Source organism: Stegostoma tigrinum, chromosome 10, assembly GCF_030684315.1.
Source record: "Stegostoma tigrinum isolate sSteTig4 chromosome 10, sSteTig4.hap1, whole genome shotgun sequence".
Lineage (NCBI taxonomy): Eukaryota > Metazoa > Chordata > Chondrichthyes > Orectolobiformes > Stegostomatidae > Stegostoma > Stegostoma tigrinum.
Genome location: NC_081363.1, coordinates 60,474,919 through 60,495,235, shown reverse-complemented (window position 1 = coordinate 60,495,235; position 20,317 = coordinate 60,474,919). Strand labels below are relative to the sequence as shown.

Here is a 20,317-nt window from a genome sequence, read left to right as displayed (position 1 = left end):
GTCAGACCGATCTCAAGCCCATCTAACCTACACTATTCCATGTACGTCCATATGCTTACCCAATGACAACTTAAAAATGTACCTAAAGTTGGCAAATCTACAACCGTTGCAGGCAAAGCGTTCCATTCCCTTACTACTCTCTGAGTTAAGAAACTACCTCTGACATCTGTCCTATATCTTTCACCCCTCAATTTAAAGCTATGCCCCCTCGTGCTTGCGGTCACCATCCTGGGAAAAAAGCTCTCCCTATCCACCCTATCTAACCCTCTGATTATTTTATATGTTTCAATTAAGTCACCTCTCAACCTTCTTCTCTCGAATGAAAACAGCCTCAAGTCCCTCAGCCTTTCCTCGTAAGACCTTCCCTCCATACCAGGCAACATCTTAGTAAATCTCCTCTGCACCCTTTCCAAAGCTTCCACATCCTTCTTATAATGCGGTGACCAGAACTGTATGCAATACTCCAAGTGCGGCCGCACCAGAGTTTTGTACAGCTTCACCATAACCTCTTGTTTCCGGAACTCGATCCCTCTATTAATAAAAGCTAAAACACTGTATGCCCTCTTTACAGCCCTGTCAACCTGGGTGGCAACTGTCAAGGATCTGTGTACATGGATCCCGAGATCTCTCTGCTCATCTACACCAGTAAGAGTCTTCCCATTAGCGCAGTACTTTGCCTTCTGGTTACTCCTACCAAAGTGCATCACCTCACACTTGCCCGCATTGAACTCCATTTGCCACCTCTCAGCCCAGCTCTGCAGCTTATCTATGTCTCTCTGCAACCTACAGCATCCTTCGTCACTATCCACAACTCCACTGACCTTAGTGTTGTCTGCAAATTTACTAATCCATCCTTCTACACCCGCATCCAGGTCGTTTTTAAAAATGACAAACAGCAGTGGACCCAACACCGACCCTTGCAGTACACCACTAGTAACTGGTCTCCAGGATGAACATTTACTATCAACTACCACCTTCTGTCTTCTTTCAGCAAGCCAATTTCCCATCCAAACTGCTATATCTCCCACAATCCCATTCCTCTGCATTTTGTACAATAGCCTATTGTGGGGAACCTTATCGAACGCCTTGCTGAAATCCATATACACTATGTCAACCGGTTTACTCTCACCTACCTGTTTGGTCACCTTCTCAAAGATCTCAATAAGGTTTGTGAGGCACGACCTTCCCTTCACAAAACCGTGCTGACTATCCCTAATCAATGTATTCTTTTCTAGATGATTATAAATCCTATTCCTTATAAACTTTTCCAACACTTTACCAACAACTGAGGTAAGGCTCACTGGTCTATAATTACCAGGGTTGTCTCGACTCCGCTTCTTGAACAGGGGAACCACATTTGCTATCCTCCAGTTGTCTGGCACTATTCCTGCAGACAATGATGAGTTAAAAATCAATGCCAAAGGCTCGGCAATCTCCTCCCTGGCTTCCCAGAGGATCCTAGGATAAATCCCATTCAGCCCAGAGGACTTATCTATCTTCACACTCTGTAGGATTTCTAATACTTCTTCCTTGTGAACCTCAATCCCACTTAGCCTAGTAGCCTGTATCTCAGTATTCTCCTCAACAACATTGTAGTTTTCTGGAGTGAATACTGTCGAAAAATATTCATTTAGTGCTTCCCCTATCTCCTCTGACTCCACACACAACTTCCCACTACTATCCTTGATTGTCCCTAATCTTACTTTCGTCATTCTTTTATTCCTTAAATACCTATAGAAAGCCTTAGGGTTTACCCTGATCCTATCCGCCAGCAACTTCTCATGTCTCCTCCTGGCGCTTCTGAGCTCTCTCTTTAGGTATTTCCTGGCTACCTCGTAGCCCTCAGGCGCCCTAACTGAGCCTTCACATCTCATCCTAATATAAGCCTTCTTCTTCCTCTTAACCAGAGATTCCACCTCCTTCGTAAACCACAACTCTCGTGCTCTACAGCTTCCTCCCTGCCTGACAGGTACACATTTATCTAGGACACACAGGAGCTTTACCTTGAATAAGCTCCACATTTCTAATGTGCCCATCCCCTGCAGTTTCCTTCACCATCCTATGCTCCCTAAATCTTGCCTAATATCATTGTAATTGCCTTTCCCCCAGCTGTAACTCTTGCCCAGTGGTATACACCTATCCCTTTCCATCACTAAAGTAACATAACAGAATTGTGATCGCTATCACCAAAGTGCTCACCTACTTCCAAATCTCACACCTGGCCAGGCTCATTACCCAGTACCAAATCTAATGTGGCTTTGCCCCTTGTTGGCCTATCTACATATTGTGTCAGGAAGCCCTCCTGCACACACTGGACAAAAACGGACTCATCTATAGTACTCGAACTATAGTGTTCCCAGTCAATATTTGGAAAGTTGAAGTCCCCCACGACAACTACCTTGTCTCTCTCACTCCTATCGAGAATCATCTTTGCTATCCTTTCCTCTACATCTCTGGAACTATTTGGAGACCTATAGAAAACTCCGAACAGGGTGAACTCTCCTTTCCTATTTCTAACCTCAGCCCATACTACCTCAGTTGACGAGTCCCCAAACATCTTTTCTGCAACTGTAATATTGTCCATAACCAACAATGCCACACCCCCCCCTCTTTTACCATCTTCTCTGTTCTTACTGAAACATCTAAATCCCAGAACCTGCAACAACCATTCCTGTCCCTGCTCTATCCATGTCTCCGAAATGGCCGTAATATCGAAGTCCCGGATACTAACCCATGCTGCAAGTTCACCCACCTTATTGCGGACGCTCCTGGCATTGAAATAGACACACTTCAAACCAACTTCTTGCTTGCCAGTGCCATCTTGCGTCCCTGAAACTTTATTTTGGACCACCCTACCCTCAACCTTTTCTGTACTTGAAGTACAATGTTGGTTCCCATCCCCCTGCTGAATTAGTTTAAACCCACCTGAATAGTCTTAGCAAATTTCCCCCCCAGGATATCGGTACCCCTCTGGTTCAAGTGAAGACCTTCCTGCTTGTAGAGGTCCCGCCTTCCCCAGAAAGAGCCCCAATTATCCAAGAATCCAAAACCCTCACTCCTGCACCATCTCTGTAGCCACGTGTTCAACTCCTCTCTCTCCCTATTCCTCGCCTCACTAGCACGTGGCACAGGCAACAAACCAGAGACAACAACTCTGCTCGTCCTCTCTCTCAGCTTCCATCCTAACTCCCTGAATTTCTGCCTCAAATCCCCATCTCTCTTCCTACCTATGTCATTGGTGCCAATGTGGACCAGGACTTGGGGCTGCTCCCCCTTTCCCTTAAGGATCCCAAAAACACGATCAGTGACATCACGCACCCGGCACCTGGGAGCCAACACACCAACCTTGAGTATGTGTGGTCCCCACAGAACCTCCTATCTGTCCCCCTATCTATGGAGTCCCCAATGACTACCGCTCTGCTCCTCTTCCCCCTTCCCTTCTGAGCAGCAGGGGCAGACTCTGTGCCAGAGACCTATGCCCCACTGCTTTCCCCTGGTAAGTCCCCCACCGCAACTGTATCCAAAATGGTATACTTATTGTTGAGGGGAATGGCCACAGGGGATCCCTGCACTGCCTGCCGGTTCCCTTTCCGTCCCCTGACCGTAACCCATCTGCCTTTTTCTTTTACCTGAGGAGTGACTACCTCCTTGTAACTCCTCTCAATAACCGCCTCTGCCTCCCGAATGATCCGAAGTTCATCCAGCTCCAGCTCCAGTTCCCTAACGCGGTTTTCAAGGCGCTGGAGTTGGGTGCACTTCCCGCAGTTGTAGTCCGCAGGGACGCCAGCGGTGACCCTTACCTCCCTCAGTCTGCAGGAGGAACATTCAACTGCCCTGACCTCTGTTCCCATTACTCTAAATTCCCAAGACTGTTAAAATATAAAGAATAAAAAATAAACTTGTTACCTTACCAATCAGGCACACAGAACCTTTTTTTTTGGTTAGAGAGGAGGATGGGTGGGAGACACTACCCGGGTAGTGTTTCGGGTAACACAACCACACAAATATATTACCTCACTCACTCACCAGTCCCGTGTTCGCTCCTGCTCAGCGTACCTCCGCCTATTCACGAGGTAAGCTTTTTATAGATTCAAAAACAGTGACTCAACGGCTTCCCGACAGGCTCCTGCTCCAAGCTCCCGCTCGCGCTGCTGCTCAACCAGAACCCCTTCCTCACTGCTTCACTCCTCCCTCCCCTTTCCTCACTGCTTCACTCCTCCCTCCCTCCCTCCCCCGCATTGTTACCAACAACAGGCAAGAGTAGGCAAGAGGTCCTGTTTACAGAATATCAGGAATTAGGGACAACGTTTCTAAAATGGGGCCTCAAAGATTGTCTTCTCTGGATTATTATCTGAGCCACATGCAAATTGGCAAAAAGATGAGAAAGTTAGGGAAGTAAATACACGGCTAAAGGAGTGGTGTGGGAATGTGAGGTTTCATTTCTTGGGGCACTGATATCCGTATTGGGACAGGGGAGAATTATACAATTGGGATGGGCTCCACTTGAACTGATCTGGGACCAGGATTCTCGTGAAAATGATAAGGGTAGTCACAAGCACTTTGCACTGTTTATATGTGCGACAGGCTCATTCGAGAGTATTAAAGTTGCCAGAACAGGTAATAGGACAGAAAGCTTGGACAGGGTCAGGAATCTAACTTAAGGCACAGCAGTAAAGGGGACAACTATGAGAAGGGAGCGTAGTCAATAAAGAACTGAGACTGTGTTTGAAACAAGGTCAATATACTTGTCGCACAGATTGAAATTGATGGGTAGGATGTTGTGGATGGAAGTGGCTGCAAGAGAATCAGGCCTGAGAACTATAAACGTTTAAGGAAATGAGTCTTATCATTAAAAAAGGCAGATGGGCAGGGGCAGTGAGATTGCCTTGTTAGTAAAAACAATGATATTAAACTGATAGCAAGAAACGAAAGAGGGTCAGAAGCCTTAGAATCTGTGCGGATAGAGTTGAGAAACAGGAAAGGATAAAAGACCATGTTAAGCGCAGTCTTTCTGATATTAGTCAGAGTGTGTGGAAGAAAATAAATCAGGAGATAGAAAAGGCATGTCAGAAAAGCTTTGTTACAGTCATCATGGGGGACTTCAATATGCAGGTGGACTTGGAAAATGAGGTTTTTAGTGGGTCCCAAGAAAAGGAATGCATGGAACATCTACAAGTTTTCTGTTTTTCGAGCAGCTTGTGACGAGAGAACAGGCAATTTTGAATTTGGTGGTGAGTACTGAGGGAGATTTGATTCAGGAGCTTAATGTGAAGGAATCCCTTGGGGCAGTGATCATTATATGATTGAATACACCCTGCAGTTTGAGAGGGAGAAGCTAGAATCAGTTGTGATGGCATTACAATTGAATGAAGGTAATGACAAAGAGAAAGAAGCTGGCCAGAGCTGATTGGTAAAAGAAAGCCTAGCAAGGAAAGTGATGGAGCAACAATGGCAAATGTTTCTGGGGATAATTTCAGAGACCCAGCAGAAATTCATCCCAAAGAAGAAGAAAAATACCAAGGGGAGGCAACCATGGCTGATAAGGCAAGTCAGCGACAGCATAAAAGCAAAAGAAAAAGCATAAAATGTGGTAAAGATTAATTGGAAGCCAAACGATTGGGAAGCCATTAAAACTAACAGAGAACATTAAAAGACATAAATGGGGAGAAGTTGTATATAAGAGTAAGCTATTTCATTATATAACAGAAGCTTGCTACAGTTTTTTTAAAGAAATCTAAAAGGTAAGAGTGAGGCAAAAATGGAAATTGGACCCACTGGAAAATAAGGCTGGAGAAGCAGTAATGGGAAACAAAGAAATAGTGGAGGAACTGGATAGGTGCTTTACATCATTCTTCATTGTGGAAGACATCAGCGGCATACCATAACTTCAAGAGAGTCAGGGGTGGGGCAGGGGGTTGTATGCGCAGAGGCAAGTATAATGGCCATGAGTAAGCAGAAGATGCTGGAGAGGCTGAGAGCTCAGAAGGTGGATAAATCACCCAGACCGGTTGTACAGTTCATCAGGATTCTGAAGGACATGGCTGAGGATGTTGTAGAGACATTGGTGATCTTTCAGGAATCACAAGAGTCAGGGAGGGTCTCCCCCACACCACACATCCTAAGGGTCCATGCAGAGGCAATCTCTCCCTGAGCTGGATCCTCCTCATTCATCCCAATGATCGTCTGCTGGCCCTGAGCTTGCTGTCTACTCTGCTCCTCCTATATCTGCCATCACCTTCTAAAGAAGACAACCACAGCAACCAAACTCCCACCAGTGGCAGGGTACAAGACTATCAGTGGAAATGACTTAGGTAGGCAACATGAGGAATGTAAAAGGTTCTTAGGTCTCAGAAGAGTCTGTGGAGGCAAACCCTGCAGCCAAGGGCTGAACAAACTCCTCCAGACAGTGAGATCCATTGCACCCCAGTAACCAGGACCATGTCTCCATCATTCATTCAGCACTGACCTCAGTGTGTGAAGGGGCTGGCTGAGTAATCAACACATTCCAGCAAATGGGAGTGGCTGCTGTGTTCCTCAACCCTTCCCGTTCCAGATCAACATCAACCAGTTTACCTCTCATTGCATTCAGTACAGACCATCATTATGCCTACTGATCAAACCTAACGTTGTTACTGATAACTTCGTCATCATTGAGATGCCAGTGTTCAACTTGCAAGCACCAGTGGTATAGTGCGACTTGCCTTGGACCAGCATCTAACTTCTAGGCACCTTCACTCTGCTGACATCACAAATTGGTGATGAAATGTAGCCGGGGTTTGCAAGCTGCTGCTTCATATATTTGTTCCTTCAATATTCTGATGTCCAGCAGATGTAGATTGTGAACTTTTATTCACCAATCTGACACTGTCTTCGCTCACTCTGGGCATTGACTCAGCCATTTTCTTGTAGCACTTCACATCGAGAGAAGGTGAGTGATGGCAGGGAACACAGCTCACAGTGGACACCATCAGCGTCTGCATTGCCAGGATCTCCCCAGAGCCACCATGTCCCCTTTTACCTTGCACTATCCCAACAGCCCATTCCCCTATGTGGATTTCTGCCATATTGAACTTCTCCAATTGTCCCCCCCACCGGCCTAGGAATCCCATCGATATACTTTAACAAAGCCTGTTCTGTTCCTCTCTGCATCCCTATGGGGGGTGGTGGTCACTGCCACTAACATCCTCTTCCATACGTGACCATGCCCTCCTGTTCTGCATTACTTCCACACTACTGGAGATTCTCCTTCATCACTGCCCTTGACCCCTCTTCTGCAAATGCTTCTGCTTTCCCCTTCCTCCACACCAGCCTGTCCCTCAACTCCTTTTTGCAGTGATCCCTCTGTTGCAGTACAGACCACCCATGCACCCTAATGATCAATCCACAGATAGGTCCCCAGACTAGTATTGACCCCAGGTCTCTGACTGACTTTAAAGAACAGCCTTTTAATGTGATTGATCAGACCCTGACTGCTGTCTTTGCAGAACACTGACTGATGATCCACAATTCCCCAGACTGCTAGCCCAGCAGACTGCTGTCCCATCCCTGCATTGTAGTCAGACTGATTTTTTGGCAGTGAGTTGGACAACTGACCAAGGCCAACCCTCTACATTGAGTGCAACTTGTGCCTGTAACTGACAGTACGGGGACGCCTGGGCAGACAGTGACCATCCCCTTGATTAGACTGTGTATCGTGTTTGCGCTGGCAACTGTTGATGTCAGATTGACACCTCAGGGACCATATGTGAAGAACTCCACCCTGCCTCCCTGGACAGATCTTTACTGGCAAGCATAACAAGTGGCTGGTCTGCATGTCTGCACAACAGAGCCTGTCAACACAGCAGTACTGAAAGTCATTGGCTCTGGCTGAATGCACAAATAGTCAAAGCAAGACAAGGATCCTGCAAGCAAAGGTAGGAACTACGTGTTCAAAGACCAAGAGAGCAAGTGAACAGCCCTGAGATATAATTTGTTCCAATCTGTGAGCTGGGTGCATGGCTGTGTTTGGAAAGTGTCAAATTTTCTCAATGTCTACCTTATTTGGCACGTTTGGTAAGACAGGAAGCTGAATATTAATAAGGCAAATTGGGCCATTAACAAAGTAGTTAACAGGAAAAATTCCCCATAAGTGGCAACTATCCATGGCCTTGTGAGATTGCAGGGCAAAAACATACAAGTTGGAGTGAGATATTCCTGACGTCGAGATTGGCCTCACCAGACTTCTCATGTGATTCTGTCATAAGTCTCACTATAGCCCACTTCGCTCAGACCCCTATATGATTCTGCCCCATGATTTTCAATACTTCACTGTGAATCTGAAGTATGGTCCTCCTCTTTATTTGCTGTTCTTTGCCAAGTTTTGCAGAACAGTAGAAGCAAACATGATTAAAATGCCTGCTGCTCATCACAAGTGTGCACATCAAATACATGATGTGAAATTTAAATGCAGAATTCAGGTAAATAATTGAAAATAATTTCCGTAAAACTTTTAAGGAATCTTGAAACACATGAAATTAAAAGTATCTCCAGATTTAGCTCAACAGAAAATAAGTTCCTGGCCAGTTTGCAAATAGATTCAAGATCATGTATTTGAGCGTGCAGGATGCCAGTAAAAAGTCAGTTCTTGGTTTCTACAAGTATTTTTGTCGCACGCTTATCTGGCATTAATGAGTTAAAAAGTTAAGGTTGCAATTTAACTTGGAGTGGATTTCTGATGGGAACCTGTTCTTAAAAAATCAATTGTTCTTATAGACTCAGAAACTCATATACATTTCCAGCATGGAAAGAGGCCATTAATTCTGTTGAGTCTGCAATGGTCAACAAAGATCTGACTGTACTAACCCACTTTCCAGCCTTTGCTCAATAGCCAAAATCTATGCCTTCTGATTATTGGCACCACCGCTAGTGGAAAATGTGCCTTCCTAACCTCTTATCTATGTTTCTAATAGTCTTATACATCTCTATAAGTCCTCTCAACCTTCAGTGAAGAAAACAACCACAACCTATCCAATATTTTCTCATAGCTCAGACCCTCCATTCCTGCAGCATTCTGGTAAATTTCCTCTGTGCTGTCTCTAGTGCATGTCCTTCCTATAACGTGGTGACCAGGACTGCATGCAAAACTCCAGATGTGGCTCTGCTAGCGTTTTATACTGTTCCAGCACAATCTTCTTGCTCTTGTATTCAATGTCTCGACTAAAAAACACAAGTATCCCATAGTCTCTTTATATCTTAACTGATAACCAAAACTGCTCACAATATTCCTAATGCAATCTGACTAGAGCCTTACTGAAACCATATACAGCTGCAGCAGTACATACCTGGTCCTGTTTTCCTGCTGTCTTGAAATGAATAATAACATTACATTTGTCTTTCTAAGTGCCAACTGAACCTGCATGTTAACCTTAAGAGAATTCTGAACTGGGATTTCCATGTCTTTTTGTGCTTCAGATTTCCAAAACCATTGCCCATTTAGAAAATAATCTATGCCTTTATTCTTTCTATTGAAGTGAATAACTCCACACTTTGCCACATTGTTTTCCATCTGCAACATCTTTTCCCACTCTCCTAGCCTGATCGTGTCTTTCAGCAGCCTCCCCGCTTCCTCAACAACACCTGCCCCTCCACCTATCTTTATGCCATCTGCAAACCTAGCAACAATGGCCTCAGTTCCTACATTCAGATTGTTAATGTATAACATGAATAATTGTGATCCCAACATGGGCACCTGTGGAAGTCTAACCGTCACTGGCTGCCATCCTGAAAAAGACCACTTTATCTCTGTCTCTGCCTTCCTGTCAACTAATCCTCTATCCATGCCAGCATCTTGTGACCTTGTCTTATTTAGCAGGGTCCTGTGTGGCACATCTGGAGATTCAAATGGTTCATGCCCACAGGCTCTCCTTGTTTAACTTGCTCATTACCTCCTCAAAGAATCCTGACAGGTCTGTCAGGCATAACCTCCCCTTGATGAAGCCATGCTGACTCACCCCTATTTTACCAAATACCCTGCAACATCATCTTTAATAATGGACTCTAGAATCTTGCCAACAAGCGAGGTCAGGCTAACCACCCTATAATTTCTTGTCTTCTGCCTTCATCCCTTCTTAAACAGAGTGTTGCATTAGCCAGTGTACAGTCATCTGGGGCCCTCCCCAACTCCAGCACTTCATGAAAGATCACTACCAATGCCTCCATAATCTCTCAGCTATCTCCTTCAGACATTTGGGGAGTTGTCAATCTAGTCTGGGTGATTTACCCACTTTCAGACTTTTCACCTTCTCCTCAGTCATGGCTACTTAACTGGTCTCTGCTTCCGATTCTCTTGAAGTTCTGATATGCTGCACAGTCAATACGTATGCAAAGTACGTATTCAGTTCCTCCGCCATTTCTTTGTTCCCATTACTACTTCTCCAGCCTCTTTTCCAGTTGTCCAATGTCCACTCTTGCCTCTCGCTAACCTTTAATATACCTAAAAAAGGCTCTTGCAATCTTCCTTTATATTACTAGCTGGCTTACGCTCATATTTCTGCGTCTCCCCCCCTTATTACTTCTTTGATTATTCTCTGCTAGTTTTTAAAGACTTCCTAATCCTCTCGTTTCTTACAAATCTTCACCACATTGTATGCTTTTTCTTTTTCTTTTATTCTATATTTGACTTCCCTTGTCAACAATGGTTGCCTTGACGAATTTCTGCTGTGCCTCCCAAACAACCACCAGGAACTCCTGTCATTGCTGCTCCACTGTCTTCCCTGCTAGAGACCCCTTTCAAGCAACTCTGGCCAGCTCCTGCCTCATGCCTTTCTAGTTACCTTTACTCAATTGGAAGATGGTTACATCTGATTGCAGCTTCTCCCTCTCAACGGCATGGTGAATTCTATCATAGTATCGTCACTGACACTGAAGGATTCCTTCACATTAAGCTCCCTGATCAAGTCTGCCTCATTATACAGCTTTCCGAAACCCACTGGAAACAGACTTCCAAGCATAGTAACATATCACTTTGCCTTGGAACACATGGGCTGTTTACCTTCTTGACCAGTCTGCCATGAAGGACCTTGTCAAAAACCTTGCTAAAATCCATGTAGATCACATCTAATGCATTTTCGTTATCAGCACTCCTGGTTCCTTTCTCAAAACATTTGGTGATTTGAATTCCTTCTTACCCTCCAGGGTTAACTGCAGGCAACAGTTATTTTACTTTATAATAAAGTGTGAAGCTGGATGAACACAGCAGGCCAAGCAGCATCTCAGGAGCACAAAAGCTGATGTTTCGGGCCTAGACCCTTCATCATGATTGCTTGGCCTGCTGTGTTCATCCAGCTTCACACTTTATTATCTTGGATTCTCCAGCATCTGCAGTTCCCATTATCTCTAGTTATTTTACTTTTCTGTTTAACCGTTTTCTCTAATGATAACTGGATTATACACTTCATAACTTCATAACTGAAAATTCCAAGTTTTCAAGTAATAACATCTCTCTGAAGAGTTTGTTCGGAAAATATCTAGCATACATGTACAAAATCTGCACTAGTAGTCACTGGTTAGTGAAGAGATTTCTCCCTCCCCTTTTAAGTATAATACCGGTTATCATGTCCCAACTGTTATCCTGGGTCAATTGACTCAGCATGGAGCATGAACTTTATGATAAAAAGATCTGTAGAAATGATGAAGTTTATATAGCATTCAATTCATTCTTAAATAATTCCACGTTTGTATTCTAGAGTGCATTCTATGCAGTAATCACTCATTCCATGAAGAAAATTTTTGGCCCTAAGCATGTTTTACATTCACCTGAACCATTGTTTCTTATCTTAGCCTTGCAACTCAATTGAAACAAATCTTCCGTATCACCGTTTTCTCTAATGATAACTGGATTATACACTTCTTAAGATTATTTCTTAGACATCCACTATCAAAACTGAAAATTCCAAGTTTCCAAGTATTTTTCTGCAGCTTAGCTTGCAGGGGTTAACCTCAGGGCAGTTCTTCGCACTGCCTCCAGTGCTTGAAGGTCTTCCTTGTGCCAATGACCATAACTGAATGTCATGACAGTACGAGACTTGAACAGAACATACTGCTTTCCTTTGACCTTTGTTCCACATTTGTCCATGAATTTTGATATTCTTACTAGCTTTGTTTATTGTGACTTTGACTTGGTTTGACGTCAATCCTGCTGAGATTGTTGGGTCATTTTCAGTTTACCCTTAGCTCATAAACCACTATTCATGTATTTAACATTTCAATCAGTTTTATCTTCCGACATGTATTGCTTTGTGCTTATCTAATTTAAATTTCATTTGCCACTTTCTCATTGTAAACAAAAATGTCAGCGACAGGAGAAAGACAGACTCAATTATTTTGTTTCTCTTTGTCTCCTGCCTGTAAACAGAATGGTTTTAATTTTGAAAAGACTGAGGCACGTTTCCCAGACCCTTGTGCTTATATCGTCAATTTTTCAGTGATTTGCAGCTGACTCTCATTTGGATTTACCAAAAATTATTACTGGTTCTCACATTCAACCTTAGGGTGATCTTATGTGACTTTACAGATGCACACAAGAAAGATACAGTAAAGAAAAAGAGTTGCCTGTCTGCGAATATTAGAATCAAACAACATCTTGATCAAAATACAAACTGAAAGAACTGCAAATCAGGAACGAAAACAAAGTTGCTGGAAACGCTTACCAGGTCTGGCAGCATTTGTGAAGGGAAAAACAGAGTTAATGTTTCGGGTCCAGTGACCTTTCCTCAGAAGAGGCGCTAGCATATTGATAGCATAGTTGTAGAATTCCTTCAAAGTTGAAGATAAGGCAGCAAGGTGAGGCAACAGTTTCTGGCACTGTTTGCAGACAGATATTCAGTTTGTGATTTAAGTGAAGTCAACATGCTTCAGAAATAGTATCAGAGATAATGGGAACTGCAGATGCTGGAGATCCTGAGATGCTGCTTGGCCTGCTGTGTTCATCCAGCCTCACATTTTATTACCATGCTTCAGAAATAGATTTCAAGGCTTTAAGTTTCAGGCAGATGTAGCTGATGACCTGGAGTTTGTCGTTTCCTTAGCTGATGCTATCAGATTGATTTAAAACTTCAGAATATATGCTTAAAATGCTCCAAAATTCTAAAGGAGTTTAAATCACTTGTCACTGATCAACAACAGATTATATGTGGCCATTAGTGAGCTATTCATGTTAGTGAAGGAGGCTCAGGCCCGGTGGTCAGATCCATTGAGCATGTTTTAGGAGATGGACAGTCACTTTCAGCACTTCTACAGGAATAGCGACTTCCAAAATGTCTTTTTCATGACTGAGCCAGGCATGGTGATTGGAATTGGAGGTGGGACTGTCCACACAGTAACAAGTGGGGAATTTCATGCAGGTGACCTGTCTGGCCAGGTAGTTCTGCAATCCACTGTTAGAATCTCCCAAAATGTTGGTCAACTTGAAAGTCATTTCTTTTTCTTCATTCTTTCATGGGATAAGGGTGCTTCTACCACTTGTTGTCCATCCCTAATTGCCCTTAAACAGTATAGCTTCATAGGCCATTTCAGGTGGTAGTTGAGATTCAACCACATTACAATGGGCCTGGAATCACATATACGCCACACCAGATAAGGAGGCAGATTTCTTGCGCTACAGAACCAGATTTACAACAAGATTACCCTACCTTATATTCCAGATACATTTATTACTAAATTATGTATGGTGTTATGACCTAAACTTGCTTAAAAATTATCAGTTAATCATAATAAAGAAACTGAAGTAATTAGCGTAAGTCTTACACATGGAAAAATATATTATTCATCAAATTCTGCCTTGTAATTATTACAATCTCTTTAATGACTGAGATAACAAGTCATTGTTATGACTTGTTATAAAATAAGCACAGCAGGCCAAGCAGCATCTTAGGAGCACAAAAGCTGACTTTTGGGCAAAACCCTTCATGAGAAAAGGGGGATGGGGAGAGGGTTCTGAAATAAATAGGGAGAGACGGGGAGGCGGATTGAAGGTGGAGAGAGGAGAAGACAGGTGGAGAGGAGACAGACAAGTTAAAGGGGCGGGGATGGAGCCTGTAGAGGTGAGTATAGGTGGGGAGGTAGGGAGGGGATAGGTCAGTCCGGGGAGGATGGACAGGTCAAGGGGACGGGATGAGGTTAGGGGGTAGGGAATGGAGGTGCGGCTTGAGGTGGGAGGAGGGCACAGGTGAGAGGAAGAACAGGTTAGGGAGGTGGGGACGAGCTGGGCTGTTTTTGGGATGCGGTAGGGGGAGGGGAGATTTTGAAGATTGTGAAATCCACATTGAAACCATTGGGCTTCAGGATTCCTAAGCGGAATATGAGTTGCTGTTCCTGCAACCTTTGGGTGGCATCATTGTGGCACTGCAGGAGGCCCAGGATGGGCATATCATCTAAGGGATGCGAGGGGGAGTTGAAATGGTTCACGACTGGGAGGTGCAGTTGTTTATTGCAAACCGAGCGTAGGTGTTCTGCAAAGCAGTCCCCAAGCCTCCACTTGGTTTCCCCAATGTAGAGGAAGCCACAATGGGTACAGCGGATGCAATATACCACATTGGCAGATGTGCAGGTGAACATCTGCTTGATGTGGAAAGTCAACTTGGGGCCTGGGATGTGCGTGAGGGAGGAGGTGTGGGGGCAAGCCTAGCACTTCCTGCGGTTGCAGGGGAAAGTGCTGGGTGTAGTGGGGTTGGATGGGAGTGTGGAGCAGACCTATACTCACCTCTACAGGCTCCGTCCCCCGCCCCTTTAACTTGTCTGTCTCCTCGCCACCTATCTTCTCCTCTATCCACCTTCGATCCGCACCGCCCCCTCCCTATTTATTTCAGAACCCTCTCCACATCCCCCTTTTCTGATAAGGGGTCTAGGCCTGAAACGTCAGCTTTTGTGCTCCTAAGATGCTGCTTGGCCTGCTGTGTTCAACCAGCTCTACACTTTGTTATCTCGGATTCTCCAGCATCTGCAGTTCTCATTATCTCTATAATGACTGCCAGCTTTGATAAGGAATTCTAAATTTCAATGCAAGGCTGAAGAAAATAACATAGCAAGACTTTATGTTTTGAAACTGTTACTAAAAAAAATGATTCGAAGGACTATTGACTAAACAGCATTTTATTATGGGCAACTTATATTTAATGTTTTAGATTGGAATGTTCCTCTTTAATAGTCATCTCACACACAGTTTGCAGGACTTACTTTTCTGTAGTGCTTGGAACAAAGGCCAGTTGGATCTTTTTGACGATGAGATCTTTGATTTGGGTTGGTAAAATGGGCCTGTAAGGGAGCCCTGACGGACACATATAAACAGGAGATTCTGAGAGTTACCTCGTTCTAAAGACTGGTTCTATGCTGGCTGGTCAGAGCCAGTGCACATGGAAATAAAGGGTGACTTGGTGATGGGATACCAGATTCTGTGCAGTTATTTCAAGTTCTAATACTAAACCGTCCACAATGACTCATGGCTCCTAATGTATTCCTGTATACCAGTTTGTCCAAGTATTGATTTTGAGTGACCCTTCTCAAGTGCTTTTCTCAGTTTTCCATGTGCTCTTTAATCCACTACCAATAGGTATAGATTTTTTTGATGATTCTTTTGAATCTCCCAGATTCTCTAGTTTGTCGCAGGTTACATCTCTTCGATGAGGGACCATCTTCTTCTCCCATCATGTTATGAATTCTTGTCAACCAAAGTAGCCTCTTCTCTGTGCTAATCACACAAAACTGTGGTCTGTCTTTAATACACATTCCATTGAAAGGAAGCCTGTAACCACATTTTAAAATGGGTTTTGCTGCTATTCTCCCAACGGCAAAATGAACATACTGAAATGCAGATTAACCAATCCTGAGTCCAACTGTCTTCCATCTCAGAAATAAATGGATAGTTTACTGTTCAATAGTTTGCAATCTGATACCTACAAAACCTTTCTGGGGGTCTAGTCGACTCAGGTGTACCCACTGTGAAGGCAGAAACTGAGAAACTGTTTCTATTGTCTTCAAGGAGAGTTGGATTGTACCTTCTTCCCACTAAAATGATCTTGTCCTTTCTTAAGGTTTAACAATCAAACAACCCAAGGTTAATGTCAGGCACATTCACAACAGGGATAACCAGCTGTACAGCTGGATAAACACAGCAGGCCAAGCAGCATCAGAGGAGCAGGAAAGCTGACATTTCAGGCCTAGACCCTTCTTCAGAAGTGAATTCACATTCACAACAGGGTCACACAACACTCTTCATTTTACCCTAAGTTTTAGGATATGGTTTCAAAGCATAATAAATTTGTGGTCTGAGTTTGTTCCTTTAAACATTATCCTTTATTTGCAAAAGTTATGCTTGATGAAATTCAAAATTATTTCTACTGCAAATCCACAATTTCTTTGAAGCATTGTACCAGTTACTTCATGTTTATGTATTTCATTTATTTGCCATTGTGTGATTTCAGCAAATTTTTTAATGTGTAATACATATATTAAATAATTAGACACAATAACATTCAGAACAGAATTTAGAATGTGCATTTAGTTTATAAAGGCTTTTTAACATTTTCTTTCTGCAGACCTGTTTGGACACTCTGACTGAAGTTGATGATGCAGGTCAGTTGACCATTAAATGTTCTCAAGACTACTTTTCTTTGGATTGTGGTATCACTGCCTTTGAACTGTCTGGCTACAGTCCTAGTGAAGACGTGTCCTGTGGCCCAGAGGCCACCATGACCTCCAGTTCAGCTGCCAAGGCTAAACCAAAACCAATTGAACAGTGGAACAGTGCTGACCTGGAAAAAGACTTTCCAGAGTTGGTTGATAGCGTGGGGCTACTTTCTGTAGCAAATAATCATTCCACTTCCAGACCTGAAGAAATTAAGGCAAATGATGAAAGTCATATGACATGCACTGTTCATCAAACCTTGGTACAGGACAACAAAGCCACAGCAAACTCCAAGTTGTCACCCACATCAACAAATCAACCGGCCCTACCACAAAGTCTTCCAATGGAGTGTGCAAGAACCCAAAAAGAAATTAGAAACTCCAAACAGAAGGTATTTTCTGACACTAATGGTGATGTTCTAGAACCTAAAAGATGTGTCCAAGTGCATTCTTGTAATGCAAATAGTAACCACTATGAAAACACAATACCAAAAAGACCAATTAAAGATTGTTTCAATTATAATGCAGAGTCTCCGACAGAGCCGTCCTTACCCAAAAGAGCTTTGTATCTAAATGAAATTTCTAAAGACGATCTGGAAGTTAGCTGCTGCAGAGTTTCACCTTCTATTCTCCTGCACAAGGCAGAAATGAGCAGAAGTACACCATCTCTTTTCGATCATCCTGACAGGTCTAGACTTTGGCTCGACTTAGCTTCATCCTACCCAAGCTCTGCAAATGCTGCTGTCAGTTACTCTTGTGATGAATTAAACAAAACACGTGGTACAGACAATGGATGCCCAAGTTCTTCTTCTCAATGTAATTTAGAAAAGACCACCTTAGATCGAAATAACGCCAATGAACAATTTCAAAGAAAGTCTCCAGCTATTTGGAAATCATGCGACTTTCATGATCTTAGCCAATCTAACAAAGAGTCTACAAGAAGCCCCACATCTCATGATAGAGAACCTTTAGTGCAAAATATCAGTGGCATTTCCTTATTCTCCAGACAGACATCCCCATATCAGAAGCAACTAAATACCACAGATAAACTGAAGAATTTCTATCCGTGTTGTCCTCCACATACAAAAATACCAACTGGTGAGAATAACAATAGTTCTGACTCGTTTACTGTAAAGTGTGAGAACAGTTATGAATCAACAAATATTTCCTCATGGCACCAAGATGAGGACCTTTGTAGTGAGAATAAGAAGCAGCCACCTATTAGTCAGAGCTCCTCTGAATCAATGCCTGCACAATTGCCTTTACTTTTGCCACATAATGAGACCAGGATAGACTCTCCTGGCTTTATCCCTACTCTATCTTTGCTACAACAGCAACCAAGGACACAAAATAATTCAAGCCAAAATAAAACTACTGAAAATGATAAAGCTGACATTTGGTTTGGTTCGAATGAGTATTTGGCTCTTCCATCTCACCTGAAGGAAACTGAAGGGTTAACTTTGAAACTAGAGAATTTGACAAAGCTGTTGTCACATCAATCTACAGACGAAACACTTCAAAACATTGAAGATTGGGAGCTGTCAGAAGCAAATTCTGTGAATGAGATAATTCCATCAATTCACAGTGAAAACAGGAAATGCCACCCTATAACTGGAACTATATCCCCATCTTCCTCAAGTGATGTTGCTTCCTCCATAGATGACAGCATTGAATCTGGTCCACTCAGCAACATCCTGTCAGATGATGAGCCATCAATAGCAGATATAACTACTAAGCACTACACTACAACCCAACTCTCACATCCATGGTTAACACAGATGCCAAAGAAAGCCTTGGATGGGACTGCTCCTAAGTCAACTCTGGTTCAACAGCTTCAGCAGGATATTCAGCAGAAACAGAATAACAATGACGTATGGGAAAAAATTGAGGTAAACTAGTTAGTGACTTTTATCCACAAATTGTTTGAGCACTTAAATTACCTTCTGATTTAAATAGTTTATGTCTTGAATCTTAGTAAAATTCTGTATGTCTGTTGGTAAGTTAAATGTTGACGCTGAGAAATGGAACATTTCCATTTTAATCAGTGTCAAATTCCTCCAGGTCTTTCGAATGGTAAAGTTCCTCCTAGTGGAAAAGAGAGGGACATGGGAAAACTGACATGACTTCCACTTGGGTTTAAATTTCTGAGATACTTTATCCAACAAAGAGACTTCATTATGCTTTCTCAGTCATGTCACATTTTTCCGACTTGAAGTTTTCTGCTTTAACACTTGCAATTGTATGATTTCTCTGAATAAAATCAGTAGGACCCATGTTGATTTGAATCTATCTAAAGATATTTCATAGAGGACTTAGACTCTTGGTCTGCATTTTAGTCATGTTTATGACTCAAGTTTATATGGATGGTTTTTTAAAGGAATCTATATTTGAAATTAAGTTGCATAACTTTACACTGACTAATTATATTGACTGACATGGAAATACTGATCATAACAATTGCTCTCTGGATAATTCCACAGATCTGTATATCTCAAAACTATAGATGTGCCTTGGATTGTCCACAATTGCAAAATTTTTGCAGAGTGGCCTAACACTCCCATTTATTTTAGTTGGGCTACTTCGTTTAATCGTAGCTTCATAAAATGCTGCTCAACTGCACACATTTGGTAAACATGTAACAATAGCTAATTGGTTCCCCTGCACCCTCTATCCAAATGGCCTTCACGCTCATGAAACTCTTTAATTATAAAATTTGGAAAAAATGGTGGACAAACTGATGATAAAATTGAAAAATTTTGCTAAAACAATGAAATATCTGGCAGTTTTTTTTAAAAACTGAGAACACTGTAGCCCATTAAGGTACACCTTTCTTGGCAGAAAGTATTTTCTGGCCTGGGTGCATCAGGTAGAATTTTGATAATCCAAATTATTATCATGGAATGAAAACAAAGTATGTAGAAACATGGAATCAAGGAATTGGAGTGGAGTGAAGACGACAAGGCTGATGTGTGATGAGGAACAAATAGTGACTTGAGCATTTTGTGCAGCTAACAATAGTGGAAGGAGATGCTGTTTTTTATACCTTTTCTTCAGCCTCCAGTAACTGAGAGCTGTTCGTAGGCGTTAGTTAGTGAGCACCGAAATGATTCATTCATGGATTTCGATAGGTTATCTCTTAAACAGTTGCAATTGCGGCAGAGGGGAGGCGATGGCCTAATGGCATTAGTGCTGGGTGGTTAATCCGCAGGCTCAGTCTATGTCCCAGGGATCCAAGTTCAAAACCTGTCATGGCAGGTGGTGGAAATTGAATTCAATAAACACCTGGAATTAAGAATCGCAAGATCAGGTGTCAATCGTCAGGAAAAAAACTGATCTGGTTTACTCATGTCCTTTAGGGAGGGAAACTGCCATCTTTACCTGGTTTGGCCTATATGTGACTCTTAAGTATCCTCTGGGAAATTAGGGATGGGCAACAAATGCTGTCCCAGCCAGCAAAACCCTCATCCTGTGAGCATTTAAACCAGTACTGAAGGATATGAGTATATCATTAAATTTATGGAATAACCAGTTAAACATGGTTACAAAATACAGCTACAGGTAACAAAATAAGTTAAAATAATAAATATGGTACGACAGGTAATGTATTTGTAGCTTCAGCTTGTGGGAGCTGGTGGGTGGCAGTGTGAACCATGGTAACCCG

The 20,317-nt window shown here is 42.8% G+C and overlaps 1 protein-coding gene across 4 annotated transcripts in view; it reads left to right on the top strand.

Annotated features, from left to right (window-relative positions):
* The window catches only part of akap6 (A kinase (PRKA) anchor protein 6), a 359,686-nt gene that overhangs the window by 106,396 nt on the left and 232,973 nt on the right, over positions 1–20,317 (top strand). For all 4 annotated transcript variants that reach the window (XM_048538018.2, XM_048538019.2, XM_048538021.2 and 1 more), the window contains one exon: positions 16,569–18,545. In XM_048538018.2, coding sequence (XP_048393975.2) covers positions 16,569–18,545 — 1,977 coding nt within the window. The remainder of the gene's footprint in view (positions 1–16,568; positions 18,546–20,317) is intronic.